At 43.8% G+C, this 27144-nt stretch overlaps 1 protein-coding gene and 1 pseudogene across 1 annotated transcript; one reads left to right on the forward strand and one right to left on the reverse strand.

Moving 5' to 3' along the window:
- Nucleotides 1-2692: 2692 nt before the first annotated feature.
- On the forward strand, nucleotides 2693-4083 carry LOC121437542 (annotated as a pseudogene).
- A 7700-nt stretch (nucleotides 4084-11783) lies between these two features.
- On the reverse strand, nucleotides 11784-23268 carry Vgll1 (vestigial like family member 1). Its single transcript, XM_041637356.1, has 2 exons — nucleotides 23055-23268; nucleotides 11784-12256 (listed from the first exon to the last, which is right to left on the reverse strand). Exons 1-2 carry the CDS (start codon nucleotides 23266-23268, stop codon nucleotides 11784-11786), a joined length of 687 nt encoding a protein of 228 aa, XP_041493290.1.
- Between the last annotated feature and the right edge of the window lie 3876 nt (nucleotides 23269-27144).

The following is a 27144-nucleotide window of genomic DNA, read 5'->3' on the forward strand; positions in this document are numbered from 1 at the left end:
AAGGAAGGAAATAAAGAAAGATTTAATGAAATGTCACATGCAACACGATTAAAATGAAGAAAAAGTAACCAAATTTATTTTTAAGAAATTTTTTTTATTTTGATTATTCTTCTCTAATACATTGCATCCAAACCAGTTTTGTCTACCTCCACTCTTCCAGTTCCCCCCCACCTCTCTTCTCCCCCATATCCACTTCTCCTTTGTTTTCCTTCAGCAAAGAGCAGGCCTTCCAGGGATATCAACTGAACATATAGTAAGCTACAATATGACTGGGCACAAACCCTCATATCAAGGCTGGATGAGGCAACCCAGTAGAAGAAAAATAGTCCCAAAAAGCAGGCAAAAGAGTCAGAGACACCCTCACTCCCACTGTTAGGAGTCCCAAGAAGACCATAACATATTTTCAGGGCCATGCCATGCAGTCTCCATGATTGTTCATTCAGTCTCTGTGAGCCCCTATGAGCCCTGCTTAGTTGGTTCTGTGGGTTTTCTTGTGGCATCGTTACCCCTCTGGCTCCTACAATTTTTCCTCCACTCTTTCCCCAGGATTTCCTGAGCTCTTCCTAATGTTTGGCTATGTATCTCTGCATCTGTTTCCATAGTTGCTGAATGAAGGCTCTCTGATGATGATTATGCCAGGCTCTGGTCTATGAGTACAGTAGAGTATCAAGAACCATTTCATTAACTTTTGCTTTCCAGCTGTGTTTGGTTCTATCCTCGCTTTCTGGGCTGCCCAACCTCTGGCTCCTGACCATCCAGGCAGTGTCAGGCATGGGCTCCCTCTCCTGGAATGGGCCTCAAGTTAGACCAGAGTCATTCATTGGCCACTCCTACAAGTTCTGTGCCACCATTTCCCTAGCACATCTTGCAAGCAGAACAGATAGAAGGTTTTGTGACTGGGTTGATGTCCCCGTCCTACCACTGGAAGTCTTGCCTGGTTACAGAAGACGGTTCAGACTCCGTACCCCACATTACTAAGAGTGTTAATTGTGGTCACCCTCATAGATTCTGAGGAATTTCCACTGAGAAGATTCTTGAGATTTTATTTAAAAGAGGAATATGGTATGTACTCACTCATAAGTGGATTCTAGCCATAAACAAAGGACATTGAGCCTATAATTCATGATCCTAGAGATGCTAAATAAGAAGGTGAACCCAAAGGAAAACATAGTTATCCTCCTGGATATTGGAAGTAGACAAGATCACGGGGCAAAAGTTGGGATCAGGGGGATGGGGGTGGGTTGGGGGGAAGGGAATATGGGGAAAAAGAAGGGAGAAGGGGAGGATTGGGGAGAGCTTGGGGGAATGGGATAATTGAGATGGAGGAAGGGTGGATATGGGAGCAGGGAAGAAGATATCTTAACTAAGGGAGCCATTTTAAGGTTGGCAAGCGTCTTGACTCTAGAGGGATTCTCAGGTGTCCAAGAGGATTTCCCCAGCTAGGTCCATGGGCAGCAGAGAAGAGGGTGCCTGAACTGGCCTTCTCCCATAGCCACAATGATGAATATTTTGCATATCACCATAGAACCTTCATCTGGCGAGGGATGGAGATAGAGACAGAAACCCACATCGGAGTACTGGACTGAGCTCCCAAAGCCCATATGAAGAGCAGAAGGAGGGAGAACATGAGCAAGAAAGTCAGGACAGTGAGGGGTGTGCCGACCCACGGAGACAGTGGGGCTGATCTAAGGGGAGCTCACCAAGGCCAACTGGACTGGGACTGATAGAGCATGTGATCAAACTGAACTCTCTGAATGTGGCTGACAATGAGGGCTGACTGAGAAGCCAATGATAATGGCACTGGGTTTTGATTCTACTGCACGCACTGGCTTTTGGGGAGCCTAGTCTGTTTGGATGCTCACCTTCCTAGACCTGGATGGAGGGGGGGGGGGCTTGGACTTCCCACAAGGCAGGGCACCCTGACTTCTCTTAAGAATGGAGAGGGAGGGGGAGGGGGAGGGAAATGGGAGGATGGGAGGAGGTAGAAATTTTAAATAAATAAATAAAAATTTTAAAAAGGGAAAATAAAAGAATGTTCACGAAAATGCCATTTCTGAGTTTATTTTCTAGAATCACCACTGGTCTATTTTTTACCAAAAAACCATAGTGACATGCTATTTTAATATATTACCATTAAACTGGGATTGGATAAAATGCTTGCCATCCAAGCATGAAAACAAGAGAGTTCAGATGCCCAGTATCCATGCACACAATGGAAAAAGAACACAACTAATAAGTGGTGATGATCTAACTGGATGTCAGCATGCAGAAGAATGCAAATAAATCCATACCTATCACCATACACAAACCTCAAGTCCAAGTGGATAAAAGACCTCAACAGAAATTCAGATATACTGAACATGATAGAAGAGAATGTGAGGAATAGCCTTGACTACATTGGGGCAGGAGACAACTTCCTGAACAGAATATCAGTAGCACGGGCAATAAAATCAACACTTAATAAATGGAATCTCATGAAACTGAAAAGCTTCTGTAAGGCAAAGGATACTGTGAAGAAGCTGAAACAGCAGCTTACAAAATGGGAAAAGAGGGTCGCGTGCTCTCTCCTCAGAACGGTGGAGGCCGTGCAGCATTACCGTTACTCTGAGCAAAGAACTGTGGGCAGAGGAAGTTGGGGTTAGAGAGGATTGGAAGACAGATACTTTGTTGTGCTCAAATCGAAGTCAAGGGTGCAAACATGCAGAGCAATAAAACCTTTAACTTGGAGAAGCAGAACCATACTCCAAGGAAGCACCATCAACATCACCACCAGCAGCACCATCAGCAGCAGCAGCAGCAGCGACCACCCCCACCAATACCTGCAAATGGACAGCAGGCCAGCAGCCAGAATGAAGGTTTACCTATTGACCTGAAGAACTTTAGGAAACCAGGAGAGAAGACTTTCACCCAACGAAGCCGTCTCTTTGTGGGCAATCTTCCTCCTGACATCACTGAGGAGGAAATGAGGAAACTTTTTGAGAAATATGGGAAAGCAGGCGAGGTTTTCATTCATAAGGATAAAGTCTTTGGCTTTATTCACTTGGAAACACGAACCCTAGCGGAAATTGTCAAAGTGGAGTTGGATAATATGCCACTCCGTGGAAAGCAGCTACGTGTGCGCTTTGCCTGTCATAGTGCATCCCTTACAGTCCGCAACCTTCCTCAGTATGTGTCCAACAAACTGCTGGAAGAAGCCTTTTCTGTGTTTGGCCAGGTGGAGAGGGCTGTGGTCATTGTGGATGACCGAGAAAGGCCCTCGGGGTAAGGCGTTGTTGAGTTCTCGGGGAAGCCAGCTGCTCGGAAAGCTCTGGACAGATGCAGTAAAGGCTCCTTCTTGCAAACCACATATCCTCGGCCTGTGACTGTGGAACCTATGGACCAGTTAGAAGATGAGGAGGGACTTCCAGAAAAGCTGGTTATAAAAAACCAGCAATTTCACAAGGAGCGAGAACTGCATAGCCGGGGTCCTTTGAGTATGAGTATGCCATGCTCTGGAAGGCACTCACTGAGATGGAGAAGCAACAGCAGGATCAAGTGGAGGCTCGTGAGAAGCCGGAGATGGAGATGGGGGCAGCACTCCATGAGCACCAGGTTATGCTAATGAGGCAGGATTTGATGAGGCGTCAAGAAGAGCTTCTGAGAATGGAGGAGCTGCATAACCAAGAGGTTCAGAAATGAAAGCAGCTAGAGCTCAGGCAGGAAGAGGAACACAGGCACTGTGAGGAAGAAATCCGGCGGCAACGAGAAGAAATGATGCAGCGACAGCAGGAAGGATTCAAGGGAACCTTCCCTGATGTGAGAGAACAAGAGATACGGATGGGCCAAATGGCTATGGGAGGTGCTATGGGCATAAACAGTAGAGGCGCCATGCCCCCAGCTCCTGTGCCAACTGGTACCCCAGCTCCTCCAGGACCTGCCGCTATGATGCCAGATGGAACTTTGGGATTGACCCCACCAACAACTGAACGTTTCGGCCAAGATGCTACAATGAAAGGAATTGGAGCAATTGGTGGAAATCCTCCGGCTTCCAACCGTCCAGCTCCTGGAGCTGAATTTGCTCCAAATAAATGCAGCCAATACTAAATAAAAGTTGCAGTGTCTAGTTTCCCGCAACCCTTAAAAGAAAGGTTCTTTTTGGACTAGCCAGAATTCTACCCTGGAAAAGTGTTAGGGGTTCTTCACAATAGATAGGTCTTCCCTGCCTGTAATACTCTAGGGAGTATGCTTGGAGACAGAGGGCAAGGGAGGGGTGTTATTTAACAAATCAAAGTCTGTGGTATATTGCTTTCTCAAGTCTGTCTGGTGCATTCCTGAAATGTGTTGATTGTTGAGGGCCTTGAGCCATAGCAAAGTGAACTCAGAGCTCCATTAATCTTGGTCATTCCTGTTTCCTTCTTTCCTTCCTTGCTTTCTTCTTCTGTCCCTCCCTCCTTTATTCATCATGTTTTAATTACTGTTTCATCTTTATTCCCCCAACCCCACAGACACTGCCACATATATACCACAAAACCTAAACAGCCTCCAATGACTAGCCCAATTCCTCCATTCACTCACAGGTGAGAATTCAGACAAATGTCCACATATATAACCCCTTCGTGTCCTAAGGAAGACATTTTCTCTTAGAGGTTTTCATTTTAGCATATCTTTAAAAAAAGAAAAAGTCTTGTGTTAACTTGCCTCCATGTTTTTCTTGGGTAAGGACTTCTCAAGAATGAATGCCCTTTTCTGTCTGATATTGCTGTTCACAGCTTTTCTTGATAGGCCTAGTACAATCTTGGGAACAGGGTTGCTGTGTGTTGAAGGTCTGACAGTAGCTCTTAGCCTTGCCTATCTTAGGTAGTTACACTGTGCATTTTTTTATTGGTGATTGTTTGATTTGTTCCTGATACCTTCAATTTGAAATTTTTCTGAGAAATGGAGCCGTAATGCAGGATCATCTTATTAAAATACATTTGAAGGCTTAAAAAAATTGTAAAAAATTGTTATCAACCCCATATCCAACAGAAAGCTAATATCCAAAATATATAGAGAACTCAAGAAATTAGACATCAACAAACCAAATAATTTAATTAAATATGGGATACAGATCTAAACAGAGAACACAATAGAGGATTCTTAAATGGCTAAGAAACAAAGAAATTATTCAACATTTTTAGCCATCAGGGAAATGCAAATCAAAAGTACATTGAGATTCCATCTTACAACTGTCAGAACGGCTAAGATCAAAAACACAAGTGATAACTCATGCTGGCAAGAGTGTGGAACAAGAGGAACACTCCTCCATTGCTGATGGGAGTCCAAAGTTGTACAGCCACTATGAATATTGATATGGTGGTTCCTGGGCATATACCCAAAAGGTGTTTCATAGTGCCTCAGGGACACTTGCCCAGCTATGTGGGAGTAGGGGGTGTCTCTGACTTTTTTTTAACCTGTTCTTGGAACCCTTTTCCTCCTACTGGGTTGCCTCATCCAGCGTGAATATGAGATTTTGTGCCCAGTCTTATTGTAACTTGTTATGCCATGTTCAGATGATATCCCTGGGAGGCCTGCTCTTTTTTGAAGGGAAATTGAGGAGGGGTAGGTCTAGGGGAGAGGGAAGGTGTGGGGAGGACTGGGAAGAGTGGAGAGAGGGGAAACTTCAGTCAGGATGTAATGTATGAGAGAAGAATAAAAGAAGAAAGATGGACTTTGTTCCCTTTCGTTTTGTTTTTGCTATGGTAGAGATAGGCATCGTTCAAACATGTGAGAATTTCCAGCCCTCTTGAAGCACTTTCATTTCTTTTAGCTTGTAAAGGTCAGAAAGGGGGGTGTGTGTTGCAGAGTGAGGGCCAACGTGAGTCAGCCCACCAGGCTGCTGTCACACATCCCCAACTGTAGAGAGATGTGAATTTGGTTTCGGAACTCCAGCACTACAGGAGCATCAAGACTGCTTGCTCGATCTGCTGGGAACCTGCTGTTTCTGCTCCACCCCCAACACACACCCACTCCACTAATACACCACCCGATAACCAACCAGTGCTTATGTGAGGCTATGCACAGTATGAAATGCCCAGCCACGCCTCCTATGTATGTAAAGAATGGGCAAGATTTTGGAGGCGGGGGTAGGGTGGAACATTTTAAAATTGCAAAAGTAAAATGACAAAGTGAATGCTAAAAGGCTCTTTAGAAGTCATGTGGGCAGCTGAAAACAGAACAGATCTGGAAGTCTAAATCAGAGGATGAATAGCAGCTCATCTGGACAAGAATCTGCCTATATGTCCGAGGAGCATGGAGTCTGCCCGTCGAAGTTCTTTCGTCCCCTCTTAATTGAAGTAGGAAAATTGGCAGCTGTTTGTGTTTTTACTCAAGGGTAAGTTTCGGGGTCTTGTAGCTGAATGATAATGCTAACCTCCAGATTGTTTGGAAGTTTAAATGAGATAGTGGATGGCAAAAATCGACTCAAGACAAAAAGAAAATACTTAGAATACAAGCTAGTGGCATCCAAAAACAGCATAATTTTATTATTCTTCACACTCTGGGTTGTTGAAGAAGAGGAAGTATGGCATGGATGGGGAAGACTGATGGCAGGGGCTTCTGGGGTCATCATGTGGCAAGTACCCGGTCACACAAATTTGATACATCTACCAGACTGGGGAGATAAAGTAAACCTCATCTTGTCCCTCCAACTTAACAAAAGCAACTGTGGGCATCTGCATGGATGAAGCTAACAGTTTAGTGCTTAAAAGAAAGTCACTGTCACCCAGATATTGCTAACTCTGAGCTTCGAGATGGACGTACATGGTCTGTATAGGCTAGTTAGGCTCCTTGAGGATGATGCAAGGACCCCAACAGTCCAATTTTGCACGTATTGGGTACTAGATGCCATGATCCTCATCTTCAGAGCAAGGCATTACAGAAACTCATGGAAGGGCAACCAAGAAATTGCTTGAATCTTCTAGAATAAGTTCTGCCTCAGCAGCAGGGCCCATGCTGCAACAGGGACTTGGTTCAATCTCCATTTCAGATTTCTCAACAATGCCCCTTCGAATCAGTTATTTGGAAGTGAAGAACTAAATTTTCTAAGCAAAATATTTTATTAAGGAGGTCCAAATGGAGATTTTTTCAGCTTCTCCCTAAATTCTGGAGTCCAGACTTTGAAGATGGAGGGAGTCAGTAGCCTCAACCAGTTCTCTCATGGGGAGGGGAGCCTTCTGCTTTATCATTTTTATTTGGCTTTTATCTGAGGCTGGAGTGAGGTTGAGTGCAGTCTGGTTTAAGCTGGAACTTTCCTTGAGTTGTTTTGATCTCTTGATTTAGTCAGAAAAGCTAAACAGTCTCATAAAATCCCATGAGCTCAGGTCTGGTTTAAGGACACTGCTTGCGAAGCGGAGAGCTTGTGGCTTCTAAGGCAGAGGGAGGGCAGAGGACACAGTGAGGAGGAACCATGGCCAGCAGGTGGATCTCTGCGCATTCCACCCCACAACAGCTCTTTCCGACATTTTATAGGCTAAGGATTTGCTTCTGTTTGAAAACCCCTGCCATCGGGCACGGTTGCTAAGGAAAAACAGAGCAGAATTGAAAAGAGAAGCAATCTGTGCCTGATGCGATATTTCTTAGCAACAGGGACAGAAAGCCACAGTAAATTCTTTAGGGCTTCTGGATCCACAGTAGAAAAACATGATCATGCTGAGTGAAAAGGAATTCTTTTCTTCCCACCGAGGCTAATAAAAGTAGAGATTGCTTCTTCTCTCTGGAGCCTGACTTCCTGGAAAAGAGGGTAAATGTCATGGTGAAGAAGCTAGTTTTAGAATCAACTGAGCTGTCACGCGTGGTGGCACGAATCTTTAATTCCAGCACTAGGGAGGCAGAGGCAGGAGGATTTCTGTGAGTTTGAGGCCAACCTGTCTACAAAGCAAGTTCCAGGACAGCAAGAACTATTACATATAGAAACCCTGTCTCTGAAAAAAAATAAAAAAAAACAAAACAAAATAACAAAGAATCAAACAAGAGCCCAGGGATGAGTCCAAGGTCACCAGTGGCTAGCTATGTGGCCTTGGGCCACTTCCTTAGCCTATCTGAACTCTAGGTTCCTCATGTTGAATGGATGTATTAATAATGAATACTTTCTATGATTCTAGTATAAGACCATACACTGGATGATAATGCCAGCTGTATTTCTTATCATACTTTCTTCATGGTTATTTCTTTGATTAAGTACAATGTGTGAAACCTCAGAAAACAAACACAAAATAACCCCCCAATGCTTACTTAGAGCCACATTGTCTGTGGCCTTGATTTTAACTGTATCAGTATCCCTTTCTCATCCTTAAATCTAAATGATGCACTTCATGAACCACGCTATGATATACATGATTTGCAAAAGTCTTTAAGATAAGAGAAATAATTCCACCATTTATCATACTTTTTATTTAATTTTAAACAATTTAAGTTTGACCTTTGCTTAATCATCAAACCTTGTTGCAAATTGTATCCCTTGATCAATGCAACTTAAAATACCTTAAAATCAAATATGTATATTTTCCTTACACAGATCCAAAGCATGTATTTCCCCTTAGCTCTACGTAATACACTTGCTAGCTTCACTTCTGAAGTTCTTTTCTGGGATGTGGTTTAGGATTCTGCTTTACTGGTACAGAAGTCCCGAAGGCAGAGAAAGTAGCAATGACTGTAGCCTGTAGTATGTCTTCCTGCTGCTTCGGTCACCACAGAACTATACAATGTCTGAGCTCAGGGACTATGCTGGTGGCTCTTATTTTTGCTCTTTGAGTAAATTTGGGGAAAATAAAATGCTTTCTAAAAAGTCTTATGCACTTGGCTTTTGGTTCTGTTTTATATTAGAGATAAACCCCAGGGCCTGCTAAGAAAACACTCTGGGCCAGCCATCTGTCACTGGGATGTACTTCTGAGACACTTTATACTGTTTCATTGGCTAACTATAAGTCGTAGTTAGGGTTTATATTGTTGTGAAGAGAGACCATGACCATGACAACTCCTATAAAGGAAAACATTCAGTTGTGGTGGCTTGGTTACAGTTTCAGAGGTTCAGTCCATTATCGGTATGGTGGGCTGTGGCAGCATGCAGGTGAACTGGTGCTAGCGACATCTTGATCAGAAAGCAGCAGGAAGTAGACTCTCAATTGGAATAGCTTGTCATAGGAGACTTCAAAGCCCACTCCCACAGTGATATACTTCCTCCCACAATGCCACTCCTACTCTAACAAAGTCACACCCACTTATAGTACCACTCCTTTGGGGGGCTATTTTCTTTCAAACCACCACATTATAGCTAAGTATTATTCTAAGCATCCACTTACATTATTTCATTAAGTTTCCACAGAACCCCTATATGGTATGTCACTATACATATGGGTTTTTGAGACAGGGCTTCTTTTTTTAGCTTAAGAACCTGTCATGGAACTTGCACTGTAGACCAGGCTGACCTCGAACTTGCAGAGATCCACCTGGCTCAGTGCCGCCACCACCAAGCAGTGGTCGCTAATTTTATAATAGTCTTATAAATGAAGCAACTAAGGCATAGGGAGGTTTGCAAAATGTGAGCAAGTTCCTGAGACTAGTACGTGCCAAAGCTGCATCGGAACCTTGAACTTAGTTAGCTTGCATCAAAGCTCTCTTTCCTTTCTGTTCAAACTGTTCTCAGTTTGCAGCTTCTAATTTTGAATTTAGTGTAAAGCCCAGGTTTCTGCCCTTGGGCCTCAGACACACTTTCCCTGACCACAGATTTAGTCCCGGGGTGGCTGAAAGCCGAACCTCTGAAACAGCTAATCTTCATGGTTTCATTCATCTTAGTCACCTTGACAGATTTGGGCTCAGATGAAAGAATTCGGCAGAGTTGCTTCTCTGGCAAAGTGAGAGCATGTTCAAGAAATTTAGCAAAATACAAAGTGAATATTCGGACTCTGAAACTGAGATGAAACCAATAAAAACACTAATAGTGGAACCAAGGCTCCCAGAAGCTGCCGGAGACTCTAGTTGCTATAGTACACACTCTTCACATTTGTTTTGGGGGCACAGAGCTACACTGTGAAAGTTTGAACCCAGGGAAAGTTTACTTACTTTCATTGCCAAAACTGGGATAGGCAGATTCATGGCCATAGATTTTCTTATCTAGAAAAGAAGAAGAAGACATGAATGGAAATGAAATCCTGGGCTGGGAGCCTGTACCACCCCAGAGGTCCCAGATTGCCTGTCCTTCACTTTATGGACACAAAACATGATTTCTCTTATGGGATGTTGAAAACAGAAGATTCTTCTGCTCGTGAAGCATCCTTTAACAACTTCTTCCCATCTCCCAGGCAGAGCTAACGAAGGATCTCTAACATAGTGAATTGTGGACTATCAGACACCAGTGAATGCAAGCAATGTCAACATTGATAGTGGAATGTGAAGCCTTTCTCCAGTTGAGGCTTAGATGCTAAACATTTCTGTGAATGTGTGAAGCAATCTCGGCAAAAGATAATGCCTGCATCCTTCTTTGGCCCTGATGTGCCTCGCTTCTAGTAGATGCTCACTAAAGGTTTGCTGAATCAGATTGGAACTTTCTAGAGCTGCTATGTTTGGGAAATGCTGATTTGTGCCATCTGCTTTCTAAGCAACTGTTGAAGCAGAGTTCTGCTGTGTGTATGCATAGATATCCATATAAACACAGTTGTTCTCATTTTCCTTCTGAATACAGTCAAAGATTTGTGAAAAAGAAGACAGAAATATCCATTTTCAGAAGTTTCCTACGCATGCAATTTGCATGGTTTCTTTTCTTTATATGTAGCTAATCAAACACAGGAAAGAGTGGGGTCCTATTTTAATGGGAAATTTGTTTTTAACATGGGACATAGTGTCAGACTTGGCGGGCTATGCTGAATGGGCCCTTTGTAGACTGTATGCTTATTCACAGCAAGGAGAACATCCAGTGGTTTCCTTCAGGTGTGAAACCGCAGATATGTATGGATAAGAAAGTTGTGGGAGAAAATAATTCACCCAGGCTACAGGATGCTAGAGGATGCAGCCTTGGCCTCATGAAAGAGTATGGTATATCTTATATCCATCAAACGTTTCACAAGAAAGGCCAATCTTCTGGCAGAGTGCATCGCTATTTTGGTGAAAGTATAATGAGCATAATTCTCCCCCTTTCTTTTTCTTCCAAAAAAAAAAAAAAACGAAGGGACTCCTGTTTTATGGTGAGTCTTTTACATCTAGATTCAATTTGTTTTTTTGTCCAGGGGGAGAAGAAATGTTCAGGGTGCAGAAACCCAAAGGACAGTGAGTTGGAGCCCAGGGTGCAGGAAGGAGTCACAGGCAGCCAGATACTGTTGTATCTGCAGTCAGCTATGAGGCGGTCTCCCCAGCTGCTTTGAATTTTAATGTGTGGAGCAGATGGTTGGTGTAGATTGCCCTTGTTTTTGCCCAGGAGTCTGGCATCATTGCAAGTTGTCAACCTGTTTGGAGAACAGAGTTAAGAGCCTGTAGGTACATCAATAGAGCTCTGTTTTGCAAATAGATTATTCAGTGGAGTGGAGATAAATATGAGACCCTATGATTTTAGGCATAAGCCCATCATTTTTTCCAGGACAGAGCCAAGGCAACAGACTGGGGGGATTATTTCAGGCCAAGCCTGACTGTTTGCCTGTCTCCTTTAGCCCATAAGCTGTGTGTGTCAATGTGGCCTAGTGAAAACATATGCAAGTTTTAAGTAAAATCACGCCTCTTGGCGGCAGCCTCATCTATGTCCAGAGTGGCGGTATTTGTCTTAGTCCCTTATGCCCTGCCAACTAACTGCCAACCACAATGACCTTGCAAGTATCTGTGAGCGTTTCCTTACAGTGCTCTGAGTTGAGAGGCAGGTTCCCGTGCAGGCCCGAGCTTCCAGCTGTCTTGGCAGGGTTGCAGTTCTCCCTGGCGGCAGGTTCCAGAGGACGGTTTAGGTATCTATCCTGCTGGAGTAAATGTAGGAGGGACCCGCGTCTCCCGTCAGGGTAGACCCCTGGAGCCGGAGGCCTGTTGGGGAACCCACGAAAGTAGGCAGGCTCTAGGAAGTCTGGCCTCGCTAGAGAGGGAAAAGGCCACATCTCTTGAGGATGTGCAGAGGGGGTCTTGGGAACAGACAGCGGATTCTGATCTAGAGCCTTAGGACCACATTTATCCAAGCTGCTGCTGCTGCTGGCGCCATTTGCTAGAGATGCTTCTGGCTGTGGCTTTGTCCAGGAAGGTGTGAGATGCCACTGATTCAGGGGCATGCTGCAATCTGGAAAAGATTCAGACATTATGTTAAGTATTTTCTCCAAATGTTCGAAACAGAAATATACTATACATAGTATACATCAATATATATAATTTATTTTTATTATTTGTATTGAGAGAGGTGTGTATATAAGTGCAGGAGGCCAAACGATAACTTTCAGGAGTCAGTTCTTTCCTTCACTGATAGGCTCAAGGGATTGAGCTGAAGTCATCACACTCTCTTGGCAAGAGGTTTTACCCACTGAGCAATCTCTCTAGCCCCATAATATATTTTTGACTTAAAGTAAGCAGAAAATGTTTTTTAAAAACCCACACTAACCACAGTGTCCATAAGTAGCTACTGCCACCTCTAGATTTGTTTATATTATTTTTCAGACTGGTTTTGCTTCATTAAAATATCATGAATATCATTGAACATAGTAGCACATGCTTATAATTTCATGCTCAGGAGACGGAGGCAGGAGGATTGGCTTGAGTTCAAGGCCAGCCTGGGCTATACAATGAATCTAAGAGCACTCTGGGCTACAGCAGATGCAGTCTCGAGAAATAAACAAAACAAACATCCTCCCACAGCAATGAATGGAGGCAAACACAAGCCTTTTTCAAGTTACTAATTTTAATGTCATCATTTCCTTCCACAAGATTTATGCACAAGCTTAAGCCCAGAAAAATTAAGATAAAAACATTAAACATTTGTTTCTCTCTCTTTTTTTTGACTAAATCCAGAATGATTGCAGAAAGATACAACATGATTTAGAACAGGCTAAACTGGAAGGGCATCCCATTTCAGAGGGACACACAGAAGGCACAACGGCGTTGTTCTGTTCTGTTTTGTTTCGTTTTTCATCAGGACCATTTTCTTTTGCTTAAGGAAAAAGTTGGATTTTAGTCCTTTTTACTGAAGAAGTCTTTTTGTGGTATCAACTTATTTGAAAGATTACCTTATTGCTAATACAAACACTAGTTTTTAAATGGCTGTATACTGTTCTACCATAAGTCAGTGATAGACTAAGAAAGGTTCCCTTTGTGGACAGCACAGTTAGTTGTTTCCATTTCTCAATTATGTTACCGACATCTCAGTGAACATTGTATGTGCATTTTTGCACCCACGTGAACATTGGCTCCTTATGAAGTCTTCTGTAATGAAGCTCTTGTTCTGCTGCTGCTATTGGTTAGCTCTATTGGATAGCTGGTACTTTAAATATGGCAGATTGGAGGACTCCACAGAACTGTATAAAGAAATTAATTCTTAACTGTCTTGGTCTGTCACACAACTCTAGGAACTGAACCCAATCTTAGGCATGAAAATGGTAAGAAACTGGGCCATGGTAGCTAAGCATAATGGGCTGGTAGGAAACGAAGCAAGAACAGTGAATGCTGGATAGGAAAGCAGTTGCTTGGTCCTCACTCTGCAACAGCAGAATGGTTGGAGTCAACAGATGACCCTACTTCCCCTTGTCAAGGTCATGTGGACTGACTAACAGGGATGGAATCTCCTTAGGTTCCGATCCCAGTTGCACCTGGGACAGTAGCCGACTCTGAGATCACAAATGTCTACCATAGCCAAGACCATGAATGGATGTTTTCCCATTCTCAGCATCCACTCAGGCGAGAGTGGGGAAGGAAGTTCTACCAGGTGATGCTTAAATCCTGGAGCCTCTCATCTATCTAAGATAACGGAGGAGTGGGCAGGGAGGGGAGCGTGACTGGGATGACAAAAGCGAGTCTGTCTGAGACACTGCTTCCCTTTCTCTCCACAGGCATCTCTTTCAGCTCTGCTCAACATTTAGTTTGAACGAATTTTGTATAAAATGAAAAAACGATCTTAGAGGCCAGCGCAGTGCTGCTGGAGTATCCCTACCCACCATGGTAGCTTTGCCTGTTATATGGATGGCAAATCCCATATGACACAGGCATTCTGCTCAGTATCTCGCACCCCTCCCATTGAGCTGTGGTCCTAGTAGGCTCCTCTAATAAAACGAAAGACAGGAAAATACATTGCGACACAGTCTCAGGGGTTAATATTACTTTTGAAAGTTGGTATTTCTAGCAACTAGATCTCGGGGCACCGTGTGCCCTGGAACAGAATGATTAAGCTGATTTCATATAATCAGCGTCTATGCCTCTTATTTAACGGGAGTACTGCATGTCCTAAGCACAAATTAGAAACAAAGCCCAGCCTCTGACAACAGGGCAGTTTCCATCTGGACAGCTTTACAGATCTCATACATATGCCTCGGGTGCTCACTGAATGTCTGGGATACGGAAAGCAGGGCCACAGAAGGTTTCCAAAGCTTCTCTTAACTGTTTCTGTTCTAGTTAAGGGGAGTTTGGCAGTACCATTGTCCTCCGTATAGTCACTGGGGGTACCACAGTACAGTTTCCATGGAAGAATATGGAAGTGCACATGATTTGAATCTTGAAGTCAAAGCACCCCAATATTGTGAGTCGTCTGAGGGACCTACTTTTCCAGATCTGCTTTGGATGCTTGTGGCCCATTGAGTGGAGACCCTTCATTGGGTGGGCTACTCTTTCTCAGGGTTCTTGGGCAACTATGCCTGTAGCAATGCCCATCTGCTCTGTGGGCACAGGGTGACACCTTAAACCTTGGACTTTCTCAAGGTTGCTGCTGCACTGACTGTCTTACCCAAGTGCCTCCTCTTAATTTCTTCTGGGTGCATGTGCAAGAGACCCCAAGTGGTGACTCTGATACTTTCTCAAATCCAAAACGACATGAATGGGCGGAGAGCATTTGAAGGCTTGGATTCAGAGCCACTTGAGGTAGATAGGAATTTTTACTTCGGTGAGAATATAGCTGACTTCCAATCCATATACTCCAACCCTAAGCATCTAGACCCACCTCTTAGTCCCACCCAAGGCTCTAGAATTCCTGAGGCTGGTCAGTCTGAAGACCAGGAATGTTCAGAAAGTCAGAAAGTTCTGCTCTCTCTCCTCACTATTTAAGCTAAAGTGGTACCCACTCCTCCCTCCTCATAAGAACAGTCAGAGATACCACCATTCCCTCCCATGCACACTTTGGAAACCCCAGAACCTTCAAGAAGGCCTTTGTTGTACTATAAAGTTTGCACCCAAATCAGGGAATGATCCCACCTCCATGCTTGGATGGGAGCCCAGACCTTGTACTCTGGACTACTTTCTAGACACACCAACTCTAACATCATCCTCCTAGAAATAGGAGTCTCCAGACTAGAGAGGATTCTGTTACTCTCTGTGGCACTAACCTGCTTGTTCCCTTCACAGCAGTGTTAAGTCATTTTATCAGTCACTCTTGTTCACTCACTAATGCTCTTTCCCATTACCCAGTATGAATGGAGTTAGCTCATTTCTCCTCTCCACCATCATATCTCTGGGAATTCTCACCATGCCTGGCACATAGCAGGTCCTGGCTACATATTTCAATGAATGCACACACATATATTCAAATACAAACATTAGAGCATATGAATACACATACCCCATTGCAAACACGTGTGTATGCTCACAAATGTGTGCATGCACACACACACACACACACACACACACACACTACTCATAAATCTTAATTGAACCTTTCTGTTTTAAGGTGAGCAGGTAATTTGTCACTTTGTAACATTATAAAAGCATATATATATATATACACACACACATATACATATATGTGTGTATACACACATATATAGAAAGATGATAGATAGATAGATAGATAGATAGATAGATAGATAGATAAACATATCAGATATACACAAACACACTCACAATCGCTACAATTATTGAAACTCTTGGTTGAGTATTTTACCCCGTTTGCCTTTACAAGATGCTGCGACTGGGTTTATTTAGCTAATAGTTTCAGAGGAAGATAGATTGTTCAAACACAAGCACTAGTGAAGACAACCTAGTGAATGGCCTCATTAAAGAAGTGTGTACAAGACTGATTACAAGGGGAGATAGGAAGCCAGGTAACACCTCAGCGGTCAAGTTCACTCTTGTATAATAGCTCACTGTCTTGGTAATTGAGAACTAACAGGGACTCTCTTAGAGGAGCAACACACCTCTTTTTATCTTTAGTTTTAAAACAATCTTATTTTTGTCAGTTGCGGGGTTGGTGAAGATCTTCTCCCAGGCAGTGGGTTGCCTTTTTGTCTTAGTGACAATGTCCTTTGCTTTACAGAAGCTTCTCAGCCTCAGGAGGTCCCATTTCTTCAATGATGCCCTTAGTGTCTGTGCTGCTGGGGTTATACGTAGGAAGTGGTCTCCTGTGCCCATGTGCTGTAGAGTACTTCCCACTTTCTCTTCTATCAGGTTCAGTGTGTTCTGGCTTTGTGGGAGCCTAGGCAGTTTGGATGCTCACCTTAGGAGACCTGGATAGAGGTGGGCAGTCCTTGGGCTTCCCACAGGTCAGGGAACCCTGATTGCTCTTCGAGCAGATGAGGGAGGGGGACTTGATCGGGGGAGGGGGAGGGAAATGGGAAGCGGTTGTTGGGACGAGGCAGAAATCCTTAATAAATAAATAAATTTAAAAAAAACAATCTTATTTTACATGACAATACCAGTTCCCTCCCCCCCCCCAGTCCTCCCACTCCTCCAACTTCTTTCCACTCCACCCCCATCCATTCCTCAGAGAGGGTGAGGCCGCCCATAGGAAGTCAACAAAGTCTGTCACATCACTTGAGGCAGGACCAAGCCCTCCCCCATGTATCTAAGCTGAGCAAGGTATCCCTCCATAGGGAATGGGTTCCAAAAAGCCCATTCATGCAGTAGGGATAAATACTGGTTCCCCTGCTAGTGGCCCCACAAACTGCCCATGCCACTCAACTGTCACCCACATTCAGAGGGCCTAATTTGGTCTTAGGCTGGTTCCTCAGTGTCAGTCCTGGGTCAGTGAGCTCCCACTAGCTCGAGTCAGCTGTTTCTGTGGGTATCCCCATCATGGTTTTGGCCCCTTTGCTCATAATATTGTTCCTCCCTCTCTTCAACTGGACTCCAGGAGCTCGGCCCAGTGCTTAGCTGTGGATCTCTGCATCTGCTTCCATCAATCTGATTACAGGGGAAGGTCAGTTCAGGCACCCTCTCCACTATTGCTTAGATTCTTAGCTGGCGTCATCCTTGTGGTTTCCTGTGAGTTTTCCCTAGTGCCTGGTTTCTTGCTAACCCCACAATGGCTTCCTCTTTCAAGATATCTCTTTCCTTGCTCTCCCTCTCTGGACTATATCCGGTTTGATCTACTCAATCCCTCATGCTACCTTCCCCACTCCCCTTCTCCCCTCCCCACTCCCCTACCCTCCATCCATCCCTTCCTCTTATGCTGCCAATTAAAAAGACCTCACAGCTTCTCACATCAGCACACTGAAACTTTATTGGGGACACAATGTGTAAGCAAACTATAGCCTTGGTCATTCCATAATCAAAAATAAAAGCAAAATTTTAGCTTCAAGGATGCTTAAAGTTATGTTAATAATATACTGGAAGATTACTAATAATCCAGAAATTTAATAAATGTGGTTTCTCTAAAGCATGATACTCTCAAGCTATGAAACATTGTCATACAATATGTAACAATGGCACAAAGATGTGTCATTCTGCTTATTGTCAAATAAAAATAAATTATAATCTTTTTACACGCAAATTGGCTTTGTGTAAAAATTGAGGTGTGTGCATTTGTGGTTTCAAAATTTTCAAAAATGAATATACTATCTGCAGGTTAAAAAATTCTGTTTTTTTTTTTTTTGCTGGGCAGTGGTGATGCACACCTTTAATCCAAGCACTCGTGAAGCAGAGGCAGAAGCAGAGTTCAAGGCCAGCCTGGTCTACAGAGTGAGTTTGAGTACAGGCTCCAAAGCTACACACACACACACACAAAAATCTTTTTTTTTTGAGACAGTTTAACTATTCTTTCAAGACTGACCCTGAATTGGTCTCCAACAATCCTCCTGCCTCAGTTTCCTGAGTATCTAGGACTACAGGCAAGCCTCACTGCATCCAGCTAAGCGATATTTAAACAAAAAAAATGACTTGACTTGTAAATAACCAAACTATGAGCCACAGCTGTGAAGATAAATATATAACTGGATGATGGTCTTCCTCCTGCTGCTCTCATCTGCTCTCCATCTCCCTCCCCTCCCCTTCCTTTTCCTCCTCTTTCTTTTTTCCTCTTCCTCTGCCTTTAATACTAGTGCATTATAACCCCATGTGGCACTCTGTTTGAAACATACACACACACACACACGAACAAGCACAAGCACACACACCTTGGAGCAGAAAAGTCCAATTTTGGCCTGCACAGTCTGTACATGTTGACTGTGCTCTTTGTCCATGTGGCTGGTGACACAGTCCCTCCATATTTTATTCACTCAAGGGCAAGATACATGCTCTTTGAACTAACTAATGACAAAATCACATGACAACTGAAGAATCATCTTAGAGATACAGTCCTATTCTGGGACACCAAGGAGTCCTTCTCAGTCCTATCCTCTTTCATAGTCTCTCTTTGCTAGATACACAGGTTCCTTTCTCTGAGAGTTTGGATGCAGAATGTAGGTTTGTATCTTCAGGCTGAGTGGCCAACAGCACTACACAGGGAGTCCTGCCTTTGTGGTAAGATTCTGGAGGGGTGACTGGGCTATACAACTCAGTTTCCTCACCAGAAATAGGGGCAAGTAATCAATAGGGTTGGTGTGAAGATGCAGTAAGATAAGTCATATAACAGATTCCAACAAAAAGCTTTCATATGATAGTCATGATATATATATATATGCATATATACATAAACACATACACAATGTAAACAGAGGCCACTCATTCATTTCCCGACTTCTCACACCCAAATAATCACACAGAAGTTATATTAATTACAATATTGTTTGGCCAATGACTCAGGTGTATTTCAAGCTAGCTCTTGCACCTTGAATTAACCAATCTATTCATCTATATATCAGCATGAGGCTGTGGCTTACTGGTAAGGATCCTGGGTATCTTTCTCCTTCGGCAGCTACATGGTGTCTGTCTGACTCTACCTATTCTCTCTATATATATCTCTTCCAGACTGGTTATATTCTGCCCTGGTATAGGCCAAAGCAGCTTCTTTATTAACCAATTGTAATAAAATATATTCATAGCATACAGAGGAGAATCCCACATCATACACATATATACATATTCACATACACACATATTCACATATATATGTATATGTGTGTATATATATATATATGTGTGTGTGTGTGTGTGTATGTATATATATGTATATGTGTGCCCTCCCAGTTTACTGCCACCACCCCTAAAGGTAAGCACCATAGATTTGATTTGCTAGTATTTTATTAGTATTATTATTTTAAGCGAACTCCCCCCACATATCCTACACTGGCCTCAAATGCGCAATCACCCTACTTTAGTCTCCCAAGTGCTGGGATTACAGGTATGTGCACTGCACTCAGCTAGCTTTGCTCATCTTTACATTGTCTAAGCTGTGGTCGATTTTGAGGGGTGGAGTAAATGCAGTTATTTCTTGTGGTATCTGGCTCCTCACAGAGGCTAGGGACACATGGGTCCTTTTTCTTACTGGAAAGGAAGGTACCATGCTGACAGCACTCAAGGGGCCACAAGCAGGTAGCAGGACTATATCACACATAACTATTCTCCATGGATGAGAAGCATGGTGTTTCCTTCCCATTCCACTAATGGCGGCAGATAGGAAGCCTTTGAGGATGACTCCAGAGGACCTGCGCAGGTTCAAGACAGCACCCCTAACCTTCTCTTAGTAGCCTTTGAGCATGTTCCCAGGTCTAAGAATGCACTTGGGACTAGGACTAGGAGGAAGGGGACAGGAAAAACACGTTATTAAGACAAGACCCCTGAGCACCAGGACCATACCCTGTCTCACGAAATAACAACTATTGAAGCTTTCCCAGATACTGACTGTGAAGTCCCCACCATCCTCTAAAAGAGGAGATACCTCTAAGGTCTCTTCAGCTATTTTCTTTCCCAAAGCACACCCATTGTATATTATACACATATAATTAAAAGAAATAAATAACTCGAACTTAGTGGGAGAAGCCAGGAGACTTGGTGGTATTTCCATATAGGTCTCTGTGTTTGGGCCTTGCATATCCGGCTTGACAGAGTGCCTTTAGAATGTGGGCAAATCTTCTATGGGTGCCTGTGAACGGGGGCCTGTTCTCTGCCTGGCTGCCTGGTGCCTGGGGTTGGCCCGAAGGGGTTAAGGGAATGCTAAGCAGCAGTCAGTAATGATAGGCCACTTCATCAGTTCTCACCATGTCTGAGGCTGCCTGTGTGCCATATAACACCAGCAATGAGAACCTCCACCAGCCCAGACTCCTTTCATGGGGCCCTTCCTTGAGGAAACCAAGCATAGGAGAAACCCGACTCCAGCTATGATAAGAGAGAGCTGGAGGGAGACAGTCTTCTCTTCAGTTGTTCAGTCAGCTAATAAAATATTTGCCTAGTCCCGAACCAAATGTAAGGGGTCTGTGAAACTGTCAAGAGGAAAATGCAATATCCATGAAGCTAAGTCAAGAAGACAATCCTCGTCTCTTTTCGGCCCAAGGAAGCTGGTTTACTAAGAAATAAGGCCATGCCCAAGGTCTACTGGTAGGCAGCAGCTTCATATATGGTGAGGTCATGAGTCCCAGAAAACACTAGAACAGTCACCCAGCAAAGCACCGTACAATGTAAAAGCTCATAGGAGGGTCTTGATGCTCTCTGATCCTAATGCTTTGAATGTAGGCCATTGTAGCCATAATAATCATTCAAAACAACCCCCACAAACACAGCGCTTGCTGCTTGTCACTTGGTATCCATTACCTCACTGACATCTTGAAAACATTTTTTTGTACTTTGATAATGGTCCATTTTAGCATCACTGAAGCAGGTACAGGCAGATAAAGTGACATGCCCTGTGATCACACTCACAGGAAGTAGTAGAGCTGCCTGGCACCAGGCTGACTGGATCTAAGACTCTGTGTCACATAGTAGCCCTTCTCTGCGGTGACCTTGTCTGTGGATTCAATGTGATTTGTTTTCTCTGAAACTCCCATTGGATCTTAACCTGTCTTGTAAGGTATTAAGAGGTACCAAGTGTAGTTAGTCTGTTGTGATTACAGGGGGAGTCCCTGTGATTACAGGGAGATGATTAGGGATTCAATCATTCAATCATGTCATCAGAATCAGTACTGTATGACTGATTAAACTACGGGTGGCTTTGTGACAAGAAGGAGAGAAGCCAGTAATATACATATTGTCCTAGGCCCTTGCTGTGTGACACATTGCATAACACTGCCTTGTGTCACCAATAGAGGAAATGGGCCCTTGACCTTGGGTCAGAACTCTATGCCAAAACAAGTATTTTTCTTTTCCTTTTTTGAGACAAGGGCTCAAGTACCTGGGCTGGCCTTGAACTCCCTGTATAGCAGAGTATGACTTTGAACTCCTGGTCTTCCTGTCTCCATCTTCCACATGCTAAGATTGTAAGAATGTGATACCACGTGTTTTTTTTTTTGTGGTGCTGAAGCTCAAACCCAGGGCTCCAGGCATGCTGAAAAAGTACTCTACCAACTGAGCCCCACCCCCAGCCCAAATCCCTTTTCTTCATAGCATGCCCATTCTGTGTCATTATGTTCTGCTCCAAATCACAGTTCCAGTCACCCAAGCGGTGTTTACTGAGTGGCTTCCATGAATCGGGCATCGTGAGAAGTAGTTGGAAAACAGCACTCACCAGATTGAGTACCCTCTACCGTATCTCTGCCACATCGTTCTGACCCACAAGATTCTCTGAGAAAATCAAATCGCTTACCTAGAAAATTAACTTCTAGGAAAGATGCAGATTCTGCAAAGGTCAGCACATCAGATACACGCTGACGCCTTGTGTACTCCAGAAGGAAAAAGGCAGGGTGACAGAGTCTGCAAATAGATGGCCTTGCTTACGGTCAGGGGTTTCACGTGTCTGCTTTGCATAAACTGCCCCGCTTAGAGGCCATCCGTCTGCCTATGAAACAAGGCATCCGCAGCACGCAGGCCTGGTCAGAGAAACAGTGAGCTCCTAACAGCAGCAAGGCCTCAGCCCCCATGAACATGTTGAGAAGATAAGAGGGGCCACATGGCCTAACCCCATCAGGCAGAGGAGCCACAAAGTCTAGAGTCCCTTGCAGGAGTCCAGGATCATTACTTTAAAACCAAAAGATCATGAAACTGATATTCCACATACAGAAAAAAAATGCATCATCCGGGTCCAGATTATTTTTGTCCCAATGCAATTATAAATTGCAATTTAAAGGGACCCATGAAGGCAAAAGTGCCTAAGGTCTATGAAAGGCATCGCACGACCCCTGATCCATGGCTTCCCCCAAACAAACCATTTAATTACACACTGTGACATGGCTCTCTTGAGCAATAGACACCCCTGACAGGTGGGAGAGATGTGGCAAGACTCTGCCTGGGGCCTCCCTTGCTTGCTAGATCATCCACTATTGGCTGGCAGGACTCTGGGTTGCCCTTTATCTTATCGTGGATCCTTTGGTGTTCTTGCCCTCAGGCTGACAGTAGTAATAATAGCCCTGAAAGCTGGCCGAAGTGGAGCGGACAGTGGCAGAGCTCTCCACACTGTGCAGACTAGGAAATCAGCAATAGTACAATCATAGAAACAGTGATGTATGTGAGCTCATTTGACTAAGCATGGTCCATTTTACCCTAAAGGTCTCCATGATGTTTCTTAGCCACACAGAAAGCCGAGATCATGGAGTACCTCAAAGAGCTGGTCTTTTGGTGAAAGCCTCCTCCCTCCTAACACTCACCACTCTTGAGGACCACATTTTCACCATGTCTGGAGGAACTCCATCCCTGTGGCCTCTTGAGCTTGCTCAGAGCTCTGGAGAAGTGCTCGTCCACCACGCTGCTGATGTCCCCTTGGAAGTAGGTGAGAAGGACGCACTGGGCATTCCACTGGGTCTTCACGGGTTTTTGCCTTCTTTTGGGCATCTGGACACGAGTCTTCTTGGTTTCTTCCATGGTGAACAGAAGATAACACAGCAGATAACTGTGAACCAAATGAAAAATGTCACTGGCCCTATTTTTACTGAGTGGCTCAGCTGAAGTTTGGGTGAATGGCATTCTTTTCTTTCTTTTGTAAATTAACACTTGTAAGTTTCAGAAGGACATTTTCATATGGATACATAATGTACTTTGACTATGTTGCCCCATTCTTAAGGATATACAGTTTGCTCCTACAAGTGCAGGTCCTCATTGGACCCTACAAGGAACCACAGGGTTCTTGAAAAACAACAAGCCCAATATAATGAGGGTTCAGGAAACAGCACTGCAAAGTTTGGCCAAGCACTAATAGTGGCCTTCTCTGACAAAGGGGGATTATCAAACAGCCAGACTAGGCAAGCACCAGGAGAGAGAATGTGGCACAGCATTGAGGCCAAATCACAGAGTGATTTGTTTTCTACAGAAGTATGTTCCTCCCAGATGCATGAGTCAAGGTCAGTTACCACAGTCTAGCGAGAACCAGCTTCTAGACAGCCCAGGGTGTCCAGAACCACCTCAACCAGAGCCGCCTGGAGAGCTTGACCAAGTAATCTAGGGTGGGCTAGACACTGTCCACCAGCACTGCTTTCAAGCCTTACAATGTGTGTGCAATAGAGTAAATCACACCGAATCTCCCGTGAGCCCGTCCTGCACAGAACCCTGTCCATCTTTGAAACTAGCAATTACAGTAGCACCAGCCTGAAAGTCTTCATACACAGATTTTCGGAACCCAAAAGAGTCCCCGGGACTGCTTCTTTACCTTTAACCTCAACCAGACTTGTTGCGTACTCTGACTAAAAATATATTTAAACTAGCCAATCTTGTGAATTTAACATAGATGTCTAGGGTTTAATAGATTGCCTCTCTGTCTAGTCTATGAGAGCCTATATGTCATGGAGACTTTCTTACAAATTTCTTGATGTCTGAGCACGTTTTGGAGCTCAATGAACAGTAGCTGAGTGTCATTCATGTCCTGGAAGTACAATCCAAGGAACACATAGACTATTAGGAGGCAGAAGGCCTGAGGTTTTCCTCAGTGAATAATCTGGAGGTAGAGGATAGCAAATCCCTCTAGGCTTCGTATTATTCTTAGAAGAATTCAAATAGTGTGAATTCCTCAGCTAGTCTTAGATGGTTCTTTTATGGTTCAATTATGCTGGGAACATTAGGAAGGAATCTGGCAACAAGCAGGGGATCTTTCTAACTTGTTTTCTCTTGGTTTTCTTTTCAAGACAGGGTTTCTTTGTAGTTTTTGCCTGTCCTAGAACTCACTCTGGAGACCAAACTGGCCTCCAATCTTTCTAAACGGCTCTCCTTTGGGATCATTGTACCCCAGCCACACACACACAAATGCTTCTACATAAGCATCACTAACAGTTGTGTTTACAATATCCCCCAAAGGGAAGTCATTAAATAAGTCTATTACCAGAAAAATGCATTTTCTTTGATAGACTCATACCACGAACTATTACTTAGCAAAAAAGTAGAGCAAGCAACCACTACACACAACACAGATAAATCTTATTATATTGAGTGAAAAGACCAAATCAAAAATACCACATCTATGGTTTCACTTATATGAAAGAAGCACAGATCACCTATGGTGCTGGATGTCAGAACAGTGGATGCTTGTGGCACAGAAGCTGAAGAGGAAGGGGCAAGAAGGAACCCTCACCTCTATTGCCAGTGTCCCATATCTTTTTCTCCAGTACACAAAGGTGTCTAGCAAGGTCTCTTTATGCAGCCTGGGCTGATCTCAAATGTATACTTCTCTGGTTTCAGACTCCCAAGAATTGGATTATAGGCCCTGAAACACCATGTGCTTGGCCATGTCTCACCTTTGTCCTGATGCATGTGGCGGTTCCTACATTTGTCAATACTCATCATACGTATAGCTCAATAAAAACAATAAAAAACACATAATATTGTACACTGGAAATCTATTCCACAGCAGGTGAATTATTCCTCGATAAAACTACAATGTATACTCCCATTCTTGGAGTTGTCAATACAAAGAAAAGGGATTGAGGATGATAAAGGAGGGAGTATGTGGAGACAGTGGCATTTTAAAGCTACAGTCTATATAACAACTGTTTGTACTGGAAACTATCTGTACATCTTCTCCAGTGTTTTGATCTTCAAAGCAGATATTACCACCCTCATTTTAAAATAAGCAAAGTAGATGTTAGAGAGAACAAAATAAAGTTAGATCATGGCGAAGCTGGTATTCAAATTCGGGTCCCTTGGTCTCTAGGCTCTATCTACTTCTAACTATTCTAACTGATGAGTGGAAAAGTCTCTCTCCCTCTTCTAGCCTCAGTGTCTCCATCTATTAAATGTGGGGCTGGGGCGGACCTCTAGTCCTAAAAGGGCTGTGAGCCAGGACACTAAGGCAACCACATGTCTTCCCTAAAGAGATGTAAGTGAAGCCCCCAGAATTCTCCTCCAGGGCTTTCATTGAAGGCTCCAACTGTCTGGTGCTGCAGGTGCAGAACAGTCCTTTCAGGCTCTACCCTGCCATCAGCCACCCTGCTTATCTCAGGCCTGACACAGATTGCAATCTCTTAGCCAATTTCCCCTGAAGCCACACAGAAAGAAGTAGCCAGATTCTTGGGATAGCAGGGCCACCACAGCATCACTGGTTTCACTGGGTATAGACTAAGAAAGCACATGGCAAATGACTGACCAGAGAAAAGCCAGCCATCATACCAGCTCACTTGGAAAGCTCACACTGTAGGCTAGTAGAGACCTTGAATCAACCACAAATTCTACCACTGCCCCTCTTTCCTCTGCACACACAGGAGCATCTACTCAGCAAGTCTAACTTCTCTGGATCCAGCTTACAAGGAATTCTCTGGGCTATACTTAACTCCATTGGAAACAGCAATTGATGAATATTTAAATCCAGAGAGTTAATCTGGGTGCTGTGATGTGATGGGATCACGTGGTCCCAGCATGCCGAGAAAATCAGAACAATAGGACCACTTGAGCTTAAGAGTTTAAGACAAACCTGGGCAACACAGTGAACCCCAACTTTAAAAAATGAGTAAATTGATTCCAAAAGGATACACATTCTGATCATTGTCATTTGGTTTAATCCTATAAAGAACTAAATTGCACGACATCCCTATGAAAAACTCGAGAGCCTCATCTTCCAATGAGAGAGAGATGGTCTGACCCGGGTAGAAAAGATACTATAAAGCTGACTCTAAGGAGATGTCAGGAACAAAATAAAGACCCCAAGTGTTCCAAGTAGACCTTGAAATATTATCAAAATAATGTGGAACATCTCGGAAGAATCCAAAGCCAGAAATCCAGCCTCCAGTCTGCCACGTGGACACTCTAAAGACAGGTTTTTACCACATTCCTGCAAAATGCATCAAGTACCGCTAAGCTGGGGTGCAGAGTCGGTGATGGTGGTTGTCACAGTGACCAATTAGAGTGAAATCTGCCCCCCCCAAAAGCCGGATTCAATCTCACTTAGAACAGTATGTCACTACCTCCAACTCACTCCCATGTGAATTTCCATCCACCTTCCCACTCTCAAGTTCCCAACTTCTCTTACCTTAATTCTCTGCTATTACCTGAGACAGCAAACGTCTCCCGTTTTGGAGTAGCTCAACAACTGCGGAAGCAGGAGCTGGAGATGCGTACCCTCCCTCTGAAGCTTTCTACCCCTCTAGCTGGAGCTGAGGAAGGCGGTCCCTTCTAGCTATCTATTAAGAATGCAGAAAATGCACTCCAGCGAGTCAACCTGGTTGGGCACCTGCAGGAATGAGGAAAAGAGATAGCTGGTTTTTATTTGTTCTTTTTTTTTCATTAAAAAGCATGTTGCGGTATTGTCTCCTCAACTGA

The sequence above is a fragment of the Microtus oregoni genome, unplaced genomic scaffold (genome assembly GCF_018167655.1).
Source record: "Microtus oregoni isolate MIOR12 unplaced genomic scaffold, Mior012 000052F_ref0000163, whole genome shotgun sequence".
In the NCBI taxonomy this organism is placed as follows: domain Eukaryota; kingdom Metazoa; phylum Chordata; class Mammalia; order Rodentia; family Cricetidae; genus Microtus; species Microtus oregoni.

Coding starts and splice junctions, on each gene's coding strand:
- Vgll1 (XM_041637356.1), bottom strand. CDS start 23,268: ATGGAAGAAACCAAGAAGACTCGTGTCCAGATGCCCAAAAGAAGGCAA. Junction 12,257..23,054: donor AAATGTGGTCCTCAAGAGTG/GTGAGTGTTAGG, acceptor AATCTTTTCCAG/ATTGCAGCATGCCCCTGAAT.